The 14,737-nt window shown below is 42.0% G+C and overlaps 1 protein-coding gene across 4 annotated transcripts in view; it reads left to right on the top strand.

Annotated features, from left to right (window-relative positions):
- cracr2b (calcium release activated channel regulator 2B) overlaps positions 1-14,737 on the top strand; it is a 211,833-nt gene that overhangs the window by 149,032 nt on the left and 48,064 nt on the right. For all 4 annotated transcript variants that reach the window (XM_068046019.1, XM_068046022.1, XM_068046020.1 and 1 more), the window contains 2 exons: positions 10,307-10,378; positions 11,375-11,429. In XM_068046019.1, the coding sequence (XP_067902120.1) occupies positions 10,307-10,378; positions 11,375-11,429 (127 nt within the window). The remainder of the gene's footprint in view (positions 1-10,306; positions 10,379-11,374; positions 11,430-14,737) is intronic.

Here is a 14,737-nt window from a genome sequence, read left to right as displayed (position 1 = left end):
CCACTGGTATCAGACCTACCGGCCGTCCATGTCTCCGTTATAAAGACGTCTGCAAACGCGACATGAAATCGTGTGACATTGATCACAAGTCGTGGGAGTCAGTTGCCAGCATTCGCCAGAGCTGGCGGGCAGCCATAAAGACAGGGCTAAATTGTGGCGAGTCGAAGAGACTTAGTAGTTGGCAGGAAAAAAGACAGAGGCGCAAGGGGAGAGCCAACTGTGCAACAGCCCCAACAAACAAATTTCTCTGCAGCACCTGTGGAAGAGCCTGTCACTCCAGAATTGGCCTTTATAGCCACTCCAGGCGCTGCTTCACAAACCACTGACCACCTCCAGGCGCGTATCCATTGTCTCTCGAGATAAGGAGGCCCAAAGAAAAATCAGGGACTCCCTCTGCTTCACTTTCAAACTGGGCAGCCTGTGCTAACTCACTGGGTCAGCTCGCTGAGCCTCAGCTAGGGAAGATTCATTTAATCCATTCCCTTGGTCTTCTAACTTTCCAAAGAAAGTCTCAGACAGACCTCATGGTCACCCGCTTGCAGTGCCAATGCAGTCTCCTCTGGGGGAGCTGGTTTGATCATGGCCTGATTCACTACACATTCAGGGGAACTGCAGGGGACCGTCCCCTGCCACTGCCCTGTCTCTCTGACCTCCTGTGGTCTTTCTTTCACTATGGGGGAGGCTACCACCTTCGCCCCCACCAGATCATTACCTAGGAGCAGGTCAACCCTGTCCACAGGCAAACTAGGGACAATCCCTATGGTCATCGGTTCCGAAACTAGGTCGCACCCGGTATAAAGGTACAGACGTACACTGCCCTCCAATACCATTCACCACCATTCTGGTATTTACTGCACTCTCTGGGTGAAAGGTCAGACCTTTTCCCAGTAAAAAGGATCTAGTGGCCCCTATGTCCCTGAGAATTACTATGGGCTTGCTTGCCCCAATTGAGGGGTATAGGGTTACTCTCCCTTTAGACACAAAATCCTGATAACCTTCAGGAATACTATTAAGTTTTCCTGCATCTGCAGCAGTATGTTTTCTGGGCCTTACTACTGCTGCAGTTAAAGCCACAGCTTGTTCAGCTGTGCTTTCCATCAGGGTCCCTCCTCCTTTACTGGGCAAGTGTGCCCTGATTAACCCTACAGGTCTTCCCTGTAGTTTCCAGCAGTCAGCTCTCAAATGACCTGCCTTATTACAATGGAAGCACACAGGTCTCCAGATCTCACTCCTACTTACAGCACTATCCTTTTGCGCTGGAGGAGGGCCCATGTGTGTTCTGCTTTTCTTCCTCTCCCAGGACTGCTTGGGCTCCTATCACCTTCCCACCCTTTGTTCTTTTCGGATTTGTGGGGGTGACTAGGAAAGGTTTTCCCCTGGGGAAATTGTATATTGAGCAAACTCATCAGCCAGAACTATGGCTTGTCTTGCTCTAAGAACTTTTTGTTCCTCCACATAGGTCTTTATGAAGAGCGGGGGAGAGTTTTTAAATTCCTCTCGCAAAATCACCTCTCTGAGGTTTTCAGGGCTGGGCTGCACTTTAAGAGCCCCCCAAACACTGGTCAAAAGCCAGCTGTTTATTTCTGTCAAACTCCAGGTAAATTTGATCAGCTTGCTTCCTAAGGGTTCTAAACTTCTGGCGATAGGCTTCTGGTACTAGCTCATATGCCCCAAAGATAGCATTTTTTGTCAGTTCATAATTTGATGAGCTCTCATCTAGCAACAGGGAATTAGCCTGATGGGCTTTTCCTGTTAACTTACTTTGCACCAGAAGAGTCCCGCTCTCAGCCGGCCATTTTAACTGCTTTGCCAGTTTCTCAAAAGATACAAAACATTCTTCCACGTCTCCCCCATTGAATTTTGGAATCAATTGGGATAATTTTTAAAATTCCGTACTCAGCCCCGCACTCGTATTTTCCATGCTTTTTCTGGGGTTACTCTGTCGCCCCCTAGTTAACTCAAGCCACCTCAGAAATCTTTCCTCCCGTTCCTTCTGGACATTTCTTTCTCTTTCTCTCTACTCTCTCTCTCTCTTTCTCCTGTCTCTCCCTTTATCTCTCTCTTTCCCTGTCTTCAAATTCAAGTTTCCTATGTTCCAATTGTATCTTTGCTAGCAATACCCTGTCGGAGTCTACTTTTAACCCTGTCTCTGCTTCTTCAGATTCGAGGGGAAAATGGTTGGTCACTAGTCTTAGGAGTTCAGACTTCCTAACCTTGGCACGGAAAGTGATCCCACACTGCTCAGCCATATTTCTCGACTCCTCCATAGACAGTGGCTTTAACTCATCCCAAGGTTGGCACAGTGGTGCAGTGGTTAGCACCGCAGCCTCACAGCTCCAGTGACCTGGGTTCAGTTCTGGATACTGCCTGTGCGAAGTTTGCAAGTTCTCCCTGTGTCTGCGTGGGTTTCTGCCGGGTGCTCTGGTTTCCTCCCACAGCCAAAAACTTGCAGGTTGATAGGTAAATTGGCCATTGTAAATTGCCCCTAGTATAGGTAGGTGGTAGGAGAATGGTGGGGATGTGGTAGAGGCTTGGGGAGTTACTGGCTTCAGTTGCAGACATGTAAGTATTCTAGCACAAGAAACCCTGTATTGAAAACTTTTCTCTTTTTGATTGGTATTAGTTTGATTTCCCACTCCCAATTTCTCTTTTGTCTGCGAGGCCAATCCAGGACGCTAGCCCCCAAATTTCTGTTACGACCAGGTGAGGAAGTAGTCTAGGGCTCCCCTTTCAGCCTTTTCCTGGTTTGACCATAACAGGGTTTAACTTTTAAAACATACTATTTTTAGCTTCCCCCCTTTGCTCACTGCTCTCTAATAGTAATTGCTCCAAAATGAACCAGATAGGTTTTCTCAGATTTAAACAAGAAAGGTGTAAGTTTATTCATCTCAAAATTCTAACTCAGTATTACGACCAGGTGAGAAGGGTGTCTAGGGGTTCGCTCTCAGCCTTCACCTGGTCTTACTGTAACAGGGTTCTTTTTTAAAACAGTGTTTTTAGCTCCCCCTTGGTGAATCCTTGTTCACAACTTTCTAATTATAAGGCAAAGAATTGAGCACTAACAGTCTTTCTTAGGTTTAAAGAAGAAAAGTGAAATTTATTAAACTAAAAACTCTAATTCGGTTAACGCCTACAGATACACGCTGCACCCCACACTAGCGTGCATACGTGATACGCACATGCAAATAGAGACAGGAAAGTGCAGAAGAAAAATAAAGTGGAAAGATTTGAGGTAATATCTGCAGAGTTTTTTTTGTTACAGGTCTTCGAGCTCACTGTAGAGTCCTTGTTTGTAGGTGGATCTTGCTTCTCATTGGGGCCCAGCATTATTCTTAAACCTTGTTCACCTTAGGAGACTTTTCTCTCTTGGGGTTCATGTGTCTTCAATGGGTCTTGGAGTTCCATGAGAAAGAGATGGGAGCAGACAGGAGAGGCTGCGGCAAGGCAGCCACACGTGGTCTTTTCAGTCCAGGAGCAAACAGCTTTGAATTCAAATTCTCTGTGGCGAGTTCAAAAACACCTGCAACAGTTAGTTAGTCATGTGACCAGCTGGCTTAGTCAGTCCTGGCCCTTGAGGATTGTCTTGTCCTAGCAGACCTTGGAATGTCTCCTCTCCACAAAATACCTGGTGATCAAAGGTTCATTGTGGGTTAAATTGGAGCAGGGAATAGCCACTTTGTCCCGTCAATACTGTCTGTCAATATGCAAAAATGTCTTTCCAGCCAGTCTGGCAGCCCTTGTAATAGGCCTTCTCTTTTTATCCCAGCAACAATTTGGAATTTAATGTCCATGTGGCAAAATTAATGTGCCTCATTCCTGGCAGGTGGGGGCCTGCATGACATCAGTTAAAACGACTGAAAATACATGAGGTGACCATGCTTCCATGCATACACAATAAACACACATGCAAATAGAGACAGAGGAGGAGAAAGAATTAAAGTGGAAGGGTTTGAAGTACTAGATGGAGTTCAGTTACTGGTTTTGGGTTGGATGTAAAGTCTTTGTTTGAAGTTAAGTCTGCAGTTCTCGTTGGGGCCCAGTGCATACTTCCAAACTTGTTTTACTGGTCTTCTGACTTGAGGCTTAACTTACTTCCATGGGTCCCTGGAACTTTGCGTGAGAGAGAGAGAGAGACAGAGAGAGGGAGTGCTCTCTTCTTGAAGTTCAATTGCTGTCTCTTTCAAAAATGGTTCTGTGAGCACAATTCAATTAACTCCAGGTTGGCCAGTAAGTTAGTCATCTAACTAGCTTTTTGTTTGAGACAGCCTCGTCTGCAAGGTTTGTGGATTTCTCACAGCTTACCAGACACTCTCAGTTGGTGGGGTGGGGGGGGTTGGTTAATGCTGGCTCTTACACATTCACTGACTCTCAACATCTCTTGATCATCACTATTGTCAAAACTCATCTGGCTAATTGAATCTGGGAGTACTCCCATTGTCTCTCCATGCAACTGTCTTTTAGAATGCTAATGTGCAGCCAAGTTTTCAGCTACTGCTCTGTGGTCTTTTAATGTCCAGTAAGTGTTCAAATGATGTTTTATATGATGAAATTAATATTTTCCATTTGGCAGGTGTGGTTTCTATCACAATAGGCTAAATGCTTTTAAGTCATGTATAACTTGCAGTGGGCTTCTGGTTAGCTCTTGTAGATTAGATTAGATTAGAGATACAGCACTGAAACAGGCCCTTCGGCTCACCGAGTCTGTGCCGACCATCAACCACCCATTTATACTAATCCTACACTAATCCCATATTCCTACCAAACATCCCCATCTGTCCCTATATTTCCCTACCACCTACCTATACTAGTGACAATTTATAATGGCCAATTTACCTACCAACCTGCAAGTCTTTTGGCTTGTGGGAGGAAACCGGAGCACCCGGAGAAAACCCACGCAGACACAGGGAGAACTTGCAAACTCCACACAGGCAGTGCCCAGAATCGAACCCGGGTCCCTGGAGCTGTGAGGCTGCAGTGCTAACCACTGCGTCACTGTGCCGCCGTTTCCTCACATCTTGTACCCTCTCTTACCTTCATTTCAGTTGGCCATCCAGTGAACAGCTAGGATTGCCCTGGAGTCTTTAGGAGTTCAAGACTAATCTCCGGGATATTGCTGGGACCAAACTTGGGGAGAAGAACCATTGAAGCATTAGAAAAAATTAACAATTTTGTGTATTAGTTACAAAAAATATTTGTGATAGGAAAGAAAAGGTTGTTTAACTGACAGTCAAAAATCATCCAACTGGGTAATGGAGATTTTATTTAACGCAGGAAAGTGGGGCACCGAGAGGATGGACATGTTGGGTTACTAATGTGGGGGACTGTGGGGCAAGGCTGGAGGTGCTTATGTAATGAAACCTCCAGAAATACATCCAGGCAACCCAAGGGATAGCTCTTGGGCAAAATTGACAGTTCCAGATCATTGCCAATGAGAAACATGGTCATCACCCACTAAAATAGTCTATGGTTTGAGGTTAGGTTTTAAATAACGGCCTCGAAGAAAAAAAAGGTTCTGTTTTTCTCCTTTTCCTTCCAACCCTTGTGTCCACTGTTTAGAATGGGCCCTCTCTCTCCTGGTTTTCAAGTTGGATTCTCCTTTAAAGTTATCTGGACACAGACATGAAGTTTTTAATACATAACAGAATTGCAAAGTTGATTTCTGGGGGGTAAATAAGCTGTACTTCAAAAGTAATTTTGAGGATGTGATGATGAGACGCCATGTGTATGGAAATTCTTCTCTTCATCTGGATCAACAGTATAACTTAAATGTCTTGTGCCAAATCTGTCTATGCTGTCACTTAAATGTCATCTAATCTATTACTGTGAATTCCTCTGGCACACCCTATGACTTTCCAGTGTGTGGCTCTATTGATCATTTAACCATCCTTCTAAATGTAATTTTGTTACCTAATCTTGATCAGTGGATACCAGAGATAACAGTTCCATAGTTCCAACAGTAACCATCATGTCCTGTAGAGTATTTCATCATCATGTCTATACTTGACCTGTGTAACCTTTCATTCCAGCGAATGGATTATGAGGTTTACAACAGTGTCCATAGAGGGAGTAATTCTTTACAAAACCACTTTGTCCTCATAACTCAAGATCTAACTTCCAAATTTTATTCTTCACAATGTTGGCCTGCGGTGCACAGCTTCATAAATTCAAATACTGAGCAGTTCCTTACACTAGTGACTCTGCCATGAGACATACAATTGAATGTCCAGGGCATTACTGCAGAACACCACTATGACTGAAGAGAGTGGAAGAGGGAATGAAATGGTTCAAGAGGTAGTAGCCAGACAAAACTAAGCTCCTGAAGCCTGTAGATTGTAGGAGACAGTGAAGAAGAAAGAGGTAAGGACTTCATGGTTCCAGGACTGGGCTGATAAATGCTAATGTGCAGCATCTTGCTGTATGTTTTATTTATAGTTTTATCTAACTATTCTTCATTAAACTTAAAAAAGGGAAAGAAAGGGCTCGGCAAAACCTTGATGTTCAAGCTGCATCAAACCAAAACACTATGATACAGATTATAATAACCTATCACTGTATATACACTTATAAACATTTTTCATTCATTTTTTTTCCAAATTGATAAAGTAGTGAGTACTACTGGTGGGAGCTATTTCACAATTTACATACATGTTATCCTATAAGAGATGAGAGGACAGTTCTACTGATTAGCACCCTTGCCTAAACTCACTAACCTGTAATCACAGCTAAGTTGAAAGACCTACTTCCATCCACATTATTTATGTCTTCATTTTAAATATTTAAATATTTGGCTCAAATCTCATTTCAGTCTTTTCCTCAAAGAAAACAAGTTGGGAATAGCAGAATTAAGTTTGACATGCATTAAATGATTTAGTAATCTTTTAGTGCTTTCATGTTTTGTACTCAATGTTCATATATAAAACAGTGAGTTGGAGCACTCTAAGGCTAATTGAGTCTGATTTATTCTTATATAGGTCACCAAATAATAATGAAAGGACTCTGAATAATAGTCCACATATATATATGTATATATGTGGATGTATGTGTATATATACATTAAATATTTTCCATATATATATATATCAACTTATCAACAGTACTGGTTGTCTTTCTTTGTCAAGAAGATGCAAAGTCTTTATTGAACCTGCCTTTAGCCTCCATCCCTCATTCTAAAATAAATCCAGCCTTTAGGATGAGACATTAAACTGCCGTCTCATCTGTTATGTCTGAATAACTATTCGCATTGGTGTGGTATTAACTAACTGCCTTTATGATTAGAGATACAGCACTGAAACAGGCCCTTCGGCCCACCGAGTCTGTGCCGAACATCAACCACCCATTTATACTAATCCTACACTAATCCCATATTTCTACCAAACATCCCCACCTGTCCCTATATTTCCCTACCACCTACTTATACTAGTGACAATTTATAATGGCCAATTTACCTATCAACCTGCAAGTCTTTTGGCTTGTGGGAGGAAACCGGAGCACCCAGAGAAAACCCACGCAGACACAGGGAGAACTTGCAAACTCCACACAGGCAGTACCCGGAATCGAACCCGGGTCCCCGGAGCTGTGAGGCTGCGGTGCTAACCACTGCGCCACTGTGCCGCCCTTTAGTTCTAGATCCTCTAGAACATCCTTGTCAAGGAATAGCAAATTAATAGAAGAAATTGGAGTAAAATTCTTACACAGGGAGCCATCTAGTGTTTAGTTATCAATACGCAAATACTGTATTTATCACCATCTGCCTGATCCTTTGGTTCGTGTGCACTTGAAAGATCTCATAGTATTATTCAAAGCATAGTAGAGTCTGTGTCTTGAATAACAATCTTCCCTCAATGAGTACCATCAAAAACAGATTAACTGATCATTCATCTAATTTGCTGTTTGTGGGATCTTGCTGTTTACATGTTGTGAAATTGAAGAAAGTAAAATTAATAATTTGTGGGCTGGCACTGGAAAAATTACCATCAAACCTGCTGAATTGTAAAAACCCAACTGATTCATTAATATCCTTCAAGGAAGGGAACCATCCATCTCATTCTGGCCTACATATGATTCCAGGCCCACATTATTAATGCCCTCGAAATCTACTTGTTAGAGTTACCCACATCCCAAGAACTTAAAAAAAAAACATGTAATGTTTGCCTACATAAGTCACAGCACTTGTAAAAAGTGCTCGTGAAGCATTTTGGCATATCCTGTGGATATGAAAGGCCCTATATAAATGCTGTTTTTCTTTTTAAGAAGCAGCCATGGACTTGTGATAATTATACATAACTAGTTGGAGTAATGAAGGGATTTCTTGTACTGAGAATAAGGTGGTGTGGGTTTACTGTTGGAGGATCAGATTAAATATCGGTACTGTGAATAATTTACATCAGCCATAATATCATCTGCATTTCTATAAAATTCGTGCAACTGTGTATTTTCTGTTGTCACACAGCTTATTTTGTGTCATGATTTTTGTCACAATCTTGTGACAATTGGCTAAGGGGAGGTCAACTTCCATTTTGGTATGTAGCATTCTGAGACTTGATTTACTATGGAGCTTGCTATTCAGCCTTCCTACACTAGATCACTGTGCTATTTTTTATTGGTACTCTATCACATCAGTTTATTGAAGCTCTGAACCTGTTTGTTTATTATCCTTTTCCGGACGAGAGTATCGCTGGCAAGGCTTCATTGCCCTGAGAAGGTGATGGTGAACCACCTTCTGTTTTGATACAGCTGAAGGTTTGCAAGGCCACTTCAGAGGACAGTTAAGAATCAGGAATGGGGGGAATATTATTGAAAAAGCAACACACAATGTCAAACAGCATGCAAAGTAAATTACTATACTGCACTGTTCAGGACCCAGCACACATGCCTTGAGGAATATGAACCTAATATTCTTCATTGATGCTGTTTAGATTTACATGTTAGATTTATATGTTGTTGTATTTCCAAGAAAGCTGCCCCATCTACTGGGTAACTGCACCCCCTGGTGTGACACTGACTGGACATGCAAACAGGGAAGGCCCCAAGTTCTATTCTTGGTTCCCTGCCCAAGCAGCAATAAGGGAGTTACAACCTGGATGCATTGTCCAAGTGCAAGAGGGCAAAAACATTGAGAGTCCTCTTTAGTTGAAGTTTGGCTATATTTTTGTCAAAGAGTGATGACTGCCAGTGATGGAAAGAGAATGATGAGGAAGTAGGTTAATCCTTGCTGTTGTAAGATTTTTGTGTGCTTAGATGGGATGTTGACTAGCTTTTGACCCACAAGGCACAGACTCTGATTTCTTAATCAAGATAGAGAGTTTATTAAATACAGCAAGAATATACAAGCAATACTTAACCAACGGCAGTAGTTATACACCAGAGTGCAGGGTATCCTCGGTCCTTGCTTTCCGAGCTGCTATGGCGCAGTCTTCCTTCTTGAGGTGTTCTGGTGACTGTAGGGTAGTCTCTTCTTGAATCTGTGCGCCCCAAATTGTCCCAGCACCTGCCATTTATGGTTCCCTTCGAGGGTTCCTTCCTTCCATATTAGGTTATGGTCCACCTTAACTCTTTGGTCAGGTATGACCTCACCTTCTGTACATTGTCCCTTCTTGATTAGTTTATAATAATCAGATTACAGCTGATATGACCCTACCCTCTGTACATTGTCTCTGGAGACAGCTTGATGGTCCAAGTCATTGTCTCACAATGGGGAATGTTTGCTGTCCCCATCAACATTCCAGTCTTGAATGGTCTCTGAATATCTTTACTTGCATTACCATCCTTGAGTGGACTACAAGTCCATCCCTTATTGAGACTGAGCCTGTCTTAATTGAAATCCAGAATGGGCAGTTATCAAGACATCCGGTCTCATAGCAAAGCTATTTCTGCTATTGTCGTGACAGTGAACACCGTCTCCCACCATCTCCCTACGACAGCATAAAAATATACATTTCACATTTAACAACATGATTCTAAACACAAAGTCCATAACCTAGTTCTAATCAAATACATTGATACATATACAAAGGGTAACTATTCCCTAGCATAACCACAACATCACTTAAAATCATTCTACTTTAAAACATAGCATCTCATGTGAATTTGTATCAGACTACAACTTACATAGATTCATCCAACAAATAAAACATGGCAGAGGTTAACCTCTTAGTTCCTACACTGTTCAGGTCAAACGTGACTCCTTGCAGTGTGACCAAACATGGTTCTGATGGCCTCTGTGGAACTCTCAAATGCTTGGGCTAGTCTCCAGCTTCTGCAGAAATGAAATACTAAAACCATTAAACAGGCCTTTGTTTCTGAACAGGGATGTCTTGAAGGTGTCAAAGAACATGCAAAAGGAAAGAGAGAGTCTGCTGAGACAGCTGGAACTTCTCAGGTAGTTATTGGCATTAACCAATGGCAGAGTCTAAACAACAACTGTATTAAAGAAAGTTGGTTCTCTGAATAGCTGCTTTTTAATTGTATAATGTTTTACTCATAATAAAGGAGAGATGATTTTAATATATTTGATAAGTCATTTTCTCACTGCCATTCTGGTACATTTTCATTTTATTCATTAAATTTAACAAAATATTAATGCAAGAATAAACTGGTGTTCTCTGCTTTACGCTCTTGCCTATTTTATACATGAAAATGAAAGAGCTGATAAAAGTACCGCCCCTTGTAGGAACGTAGGAAAATTGAAACAGGGAAGTAGGGGTAGGCCATTCAGCCCCTCAAGCCTGTTCTGCCATTCCATGATATCAGTTGATCTGTACCTCAACTTCATTTACTTGCTTCTTCTCCATATCCATATTACCTATACACTATGGGCAAATACAGTACCCCCATCACAGTGATGCTGGCAAAGTCTGTCCAGGAGAAGTCAAACTGTCACCGCTATGACTGTAGGAAGCCAGGCATGTGTTTGCTGTGATAGCACACGTACTGAAATTGCATGATGCACACTCTTCAAAGGCCAATACGGTTAAAGGAACGACACGTGACTCCACTATTTTGGATACAATGGACTGTTACTGTTGCTCCTCCTCTCTCTGTCTGCATAATAGATTAACTATGCCCTTTAAATAATGGCTGGGTGGGACTAGTAGCATCAAGCAGTAATGGGTACTTTTATGTTCAAGTGACCAACTAAACCCCAGGAACTATGTAACTCAGAAGAGCAATGAAGTTTTAAAGCTAACACCAATATATTGGTTGTGTATCTGAAATGGGAATTTTTCTCCCCACAGTGGCTACTCAGCAGAGATAAATGTTGGGTATTCATTAGTGTTTACTATTAGTGGGATGAACTGTGCAGAGTAAGAACTGTGTGATTCAGTCCAGTGTATGTTACTGCTGACTGCAAATCAATCCTTTTTCTTTTAATCAGGGAGATGAACAAAAAACTCAGAGACGAAAGGGATGCCTACGATGCCAAGAAGCTGGTTAGTCTCAAAAAGCGAGTTGTAGTGCAGAGACATGACAATTGCTGCTGCTGTTGCTGCTGCTGCTGCTGCCGCCGCCCTCCTGTGGGCCCACACTATGTTCCCCGGGGCCACACTAAACCAGAGCTGCCAAACACCACACCTTTCAACCAGTATCATTTTTTGAGCAGAACAGAGTGTGACTGATTAATACCAACTCGTTTAGTTTGCACAGTGCTGGTTATTTTAAAAGAGTGGGAAACAAAATCTGCTTTAACCCAAAGGAGTGAATCTCACTTGGAAAGATGTATCAGATCAGCTTTAAGACAACTCCATTTTCACAAATGTAAGCACAATAGTTGCACTAACTGATAGAAATTAGAGTCTCTTTAGTCACAAAGAGCAATAGTTCTCAGCAACAATATACAAAGAGAGGAACAGAACATTTTAATATGACATTTTTGGTTAGAACAAATTTATTTCTGGTTTGTGGAGCCCTGTTTATTGAGCACATTAATTCGATGGGATGCTGCATCTTTTAAGATGTATTTTTGTGTGTGCGAATTTGTTTGAAAGAGTAAATCCAATTCTCTTTGTTACATCTGTTACATGAAAGTTTTGCAATGTGAAGCCAATTAGTTGGGCCATTAGTTAGTCATCTTACAAATGCAATGGTTCGGCTTATAAATAAAGTATGCTAATTTGCACACAAAAAAAATCATAGGCCACTGGCTGGGGGTGGGGTGGGGGGGGTGGTCGGTAAAAGATAGGAGCGTTGATATTTGTCTAAAGTGTATTGACACAGAACATGGAAGTTTTAATTTATATTTGCCACACAAGTGCCAGGCAATGGCCATCTCCAACAAGAGAGAATCTAATCATCTCCTATTGACATTCAACAGCATTACCATCACTGAATCCCCTACCATCAACATCCTGGGGGTTACCATTGACCAGAAACTAAACTGAACCAGTGTATAAATATTGTGGCTACAAGAGCAGGTCAGAGGCTGGGAATTCTGTGGCAGGTCACTCATCTCCTGAGACCCCAAAGCCTATCCACTGCCGACAAAGCACAAATTAAGATTGTGATGGAATACTGTCCACTTGCCTGGATGTGTGCAACTCCAACAACACTCGAGCTCGACACCATCCAGGACAAAGCAGCCCGCTTGAACGGCACCCCATCCACCACCTTAAACATTCACTCCCTCCACTGGCGCATAGTGGCAGCGGTGTGTACTATGCACAAGATGCACTGCAGTAATTCGCCAAGGCTCCTTTGACAGCACCTTCCAAACCTGCGACCTCTATCACCTAGAAGGAGAAGTGCAGCAGATGCACGGGAACACCACCACCTGCAAATTCCCCTCCAAGCCACACACCATCCTGATCTGGAACTATATCGTTGTTCATTTACTATCGCTGGGTCAAAATCCTGGAACTCCCTAACAGCATTCTGGGTGTATCTACACCAAAATGACTGCAGCTGTTCAAGAAGGCAGCTCATCACCACCTTCTCTAGGGCAGTTAGGGATGGGTAACAAATGCTGGCTTTGTCAGCAACGCTCACATCCTATGAAAGAATAAAAAAGTTACAAATGTAATTTTTTACAATGTTTCAAAAAACCATTAGCTGCTGTACTGAGGGATGTATTTATATATTGTTACCAGTGGAGTCTCTGCGGCTGTTCATTCTTGCAGTACATTTTGGATAACATAAACATCATAGTGGCTTTTTCTCCCGCTATAATTAGGGACTGTTCAAACCAGTTTGTATTTTCCTTTCACCAGTAAATTTCTGAATGTCTTTTGGATGAGTGAATCAGTTCAAATTGATTTCCTTCCAAACTTGAGAACCTTTCTCTCTGTGCTCGCCCTCAGCCCCAGAGTTTCCCATTGTTCTCTTCCCACAGCATAGTTTGAAGATGTGTGTGTATCGCACCTGTGATGTTCCTATGCATCTTGCACGTTGTTTGGGCCATGTTGTACCTTGCACGCTGTATGTGCCATGTTGCAGTCGCGTCTGCAATTAGTGTACATTTCTAGAGCCAATATTTGGCAGAAGAAGCAACTATGTTTAAACAATATTGATTTCTTTAAGGGGACCTGAATAATTTTTAAATATTGCTATGCAGACTGTATTATACTTGAGCAAACCCCAATCTTTCCTATCTAATTTGATATGGATCAAGGGCATATAAACAGAGTTAAGATAGAGATCAGCCATGATCTAATTGAATGGTGGAACTGGCTTGAAGGGGTGAATGGCCTGTTCTTGTTCCTAATGGCAACAGTGCACCAACACAGTTACCACAACGATGGTTTGTTGAAACCTCAGATTACAATCAAAGGCTCTGATTATCCACCAAGGCATGGCTTTCCAAAAGCAAGATTACAACTGTTCCCCTCTGCATATTCTCCAACAATTTTCATTATCCCACCATCCTACTGGCAGGCAAGTGGCTGAAGCCACAACAATAATCATAGCTTTTTGAGCTTTTCATTTAAAATAAACAATTCAAGGGGTAAATGGAATTGAGGTACAGACTAACCATGCACTAATACAGGAGCCGCCAACATGTTGATCGCGAGCTACTGGTAGCTCGCATTGGCCTTTTGAGTAGCTCGCATAAAGCAGAATAAAAAAAGACGCTTCTTTCCTGCACTGAAATTGGCAGCTTTTTCGAATTCAAACATTCTGCCAGGTTGACAATTCAATCCAATGATTTTCTCTATTTTTTTATTGTGATTGGTTAAGACATGTGAATGAGAAGAGGGTGACCATCCAAAGTTGGCTCAGGTTAAAGCAGGCTCAAACTTTGGTAATTCCAGGTCCCCGAATAACTGAACTGAAACTCATCAGTTTCACAAACCCTGTCAGTTTCAGTGCAGGAAATACAGTCTCAGGGGAAGTAACATCTCAATTCATTCCATTTGGCTAATTATTAGAATATAACAAACAATGGGCCGATGTGAAAGTGTGATTTTTTTTTCACTGTGAGGGGAGAATCCGCCGTCTGGATAAATTAGCAACTTTATAGCATCGTCTGCACGTTTGGAAAAGAAACGATAAAATCTCTCTCTGTAACCCTGGTGGGGTGGAAAGGCTAAATTTGGAGATTGGAATATTACGAGAGCACAACGTAAATCATTTACTAAAATTTCCAGCAGAAAACACATCCCAGCTCCTGTTCCCAGGTCAATGCTGTCCTTATGTGTTATATGTTTGATTTGTATGCTGCCACTTTAATATACTTCGCTAGTCTAGCTTAGAGAGATTCCTTAATCTTGAGTGCTTTGAACATTAACTCTTTATTGCATTATAA

Source organism: Heterodontus francisci, chromosome 14 (genome assembly GCF_036365525.1).
Source record: "Heterodontus francisci isolate sHetFra1 chromosome 14, sHetFra1.hap1, whole genome shotgun sequence".
NCBI classification, from domain to species: domain Eukaryota; kingdom Metazoa; phylum Chordata; class Chondrichthyes; order Heterodontiformes; family Heterodontidae; genus Heterodontus; species Heterodontus francisci.
The sequence above is the reverse complement of the archived record's forward strand: the minus strand, read 5'-3'. Positions and strand labels throughout refer to the sequence as shown.